This window comes from Chinchilla lanigera, unplaced genomic scaffold (assembly GCF_000276665.1).
Source record: "Chinchilla lanigera isolate Chin_1 unplaced genomic scaffold, ChiLan1.0 scaffold00008, whole genome shotgun sequence".
NCBI lineage: Eukaryota > Metazoa > Chordata > Mammalia > Rodentia > Chinchillidae > Chinchilla > Chinchilla lanigera.
Window position 1 is genome coordinate 26,323,589 of NW_004955409.1, and position 988 is coordinate 26,324,576.

Here is a 988-nt window from a genome sequence, read left to right on the forward strand (position 1 = left end):
TAAAAAAAATACAAAACATAAAAAGAGGGATTGTAGCTCAGTGCATAGGGCCTGGGCTCAATCCCGAGTACAGCAGAACACATACACAAAGAATAAAAGTGGAATTATTAGTGTAGGGGCCAAGGACGTAGCTGAATAGTGGACCATTGCCTACAGACACACTGGTGAAGGTAATAGCATTACCCAAAGCATCTGCCCCTGAGTATATTCTCAGGTAAAATGAACTTTTGTGTTCTCTTATACTTGAGGTTATTTTGTCTTGTTTTTGTATTGTGTTACTGTCTGAAAAAGAATGAAATTATATAAAAGCGCAGAATTTTCATTAAGATAATACTTGTTTTCTTTTTCTAGCTTAAAGCAATAAATGTAGATCTTCAAAGTGATGCTGCTCTGCAGGTGGACATTTCAGATGCTCTTAGTGAGAGGGATAAAGTGAAATTCACTGTCCATACAAAGGTAAGCGGGATATTGCTTTTGTGTTATCTCAGCCATTGATTAGTGTTGTGCTGATGTTATTTGTATGTTGATTGGAATTCAGATTCTGAACATAGCTAGAAAGAAACATTTTAGTTTATAATTCCTGTTATTTGACCAAAAAAAATTTTCGGGGAGATGCACTTTTTATTTTTTTAAATTTTATTTTAAAGAGAGGAAAAAAACCCAAAATTTCAAAACAAGATAAATAGTAGAGTGACAATGATTATTATATTATGTATTGTTACCTTTAAATTACTCAGAGTACAAGATATAGGCATTTAATTGTCCAATATTATTAGCACACTTTTCTTTTCAGTGAATTAAGAGAAAGTAATATAACTATTTTGTTATGTATAGAGAAATGTACTTTTTAAACATGAACATTAGAAGACTCATAGAACCTAAATATAATGCAAATTTAATTTTCTCTAGGCTTTTGTTGACATCTTTTAATATAATTGTGATTTTCAGTTGTGTTGTGTTCCTTCAGTTAGATTACTGTCTTTTTTTT

At 31.2% G+C, this 988-nt stretch overlaps 1 protein-coding gene across 1 annotated transcript in view; it reads left to right on the plus strand.

The window, feature by feature from the left end:
* Window positions 1-351: 351 nt before the first annotated feature.
* The window catches only part of Snx6 (sorting nexin 6), a gene marked incomplete at its 5' end in the record, with an annotated part of 29,736 nt that continues 29,099 nt past the window's right edge, over window positions 352-988 (plus strand). Inside the window, 1 exon segment of the mRNA XM_005376940.2 lies at window positions 352-456. Within this exon segment, the coding sequence (XP_005376997.2) occupies window positions 352-456 (105 nt within the window).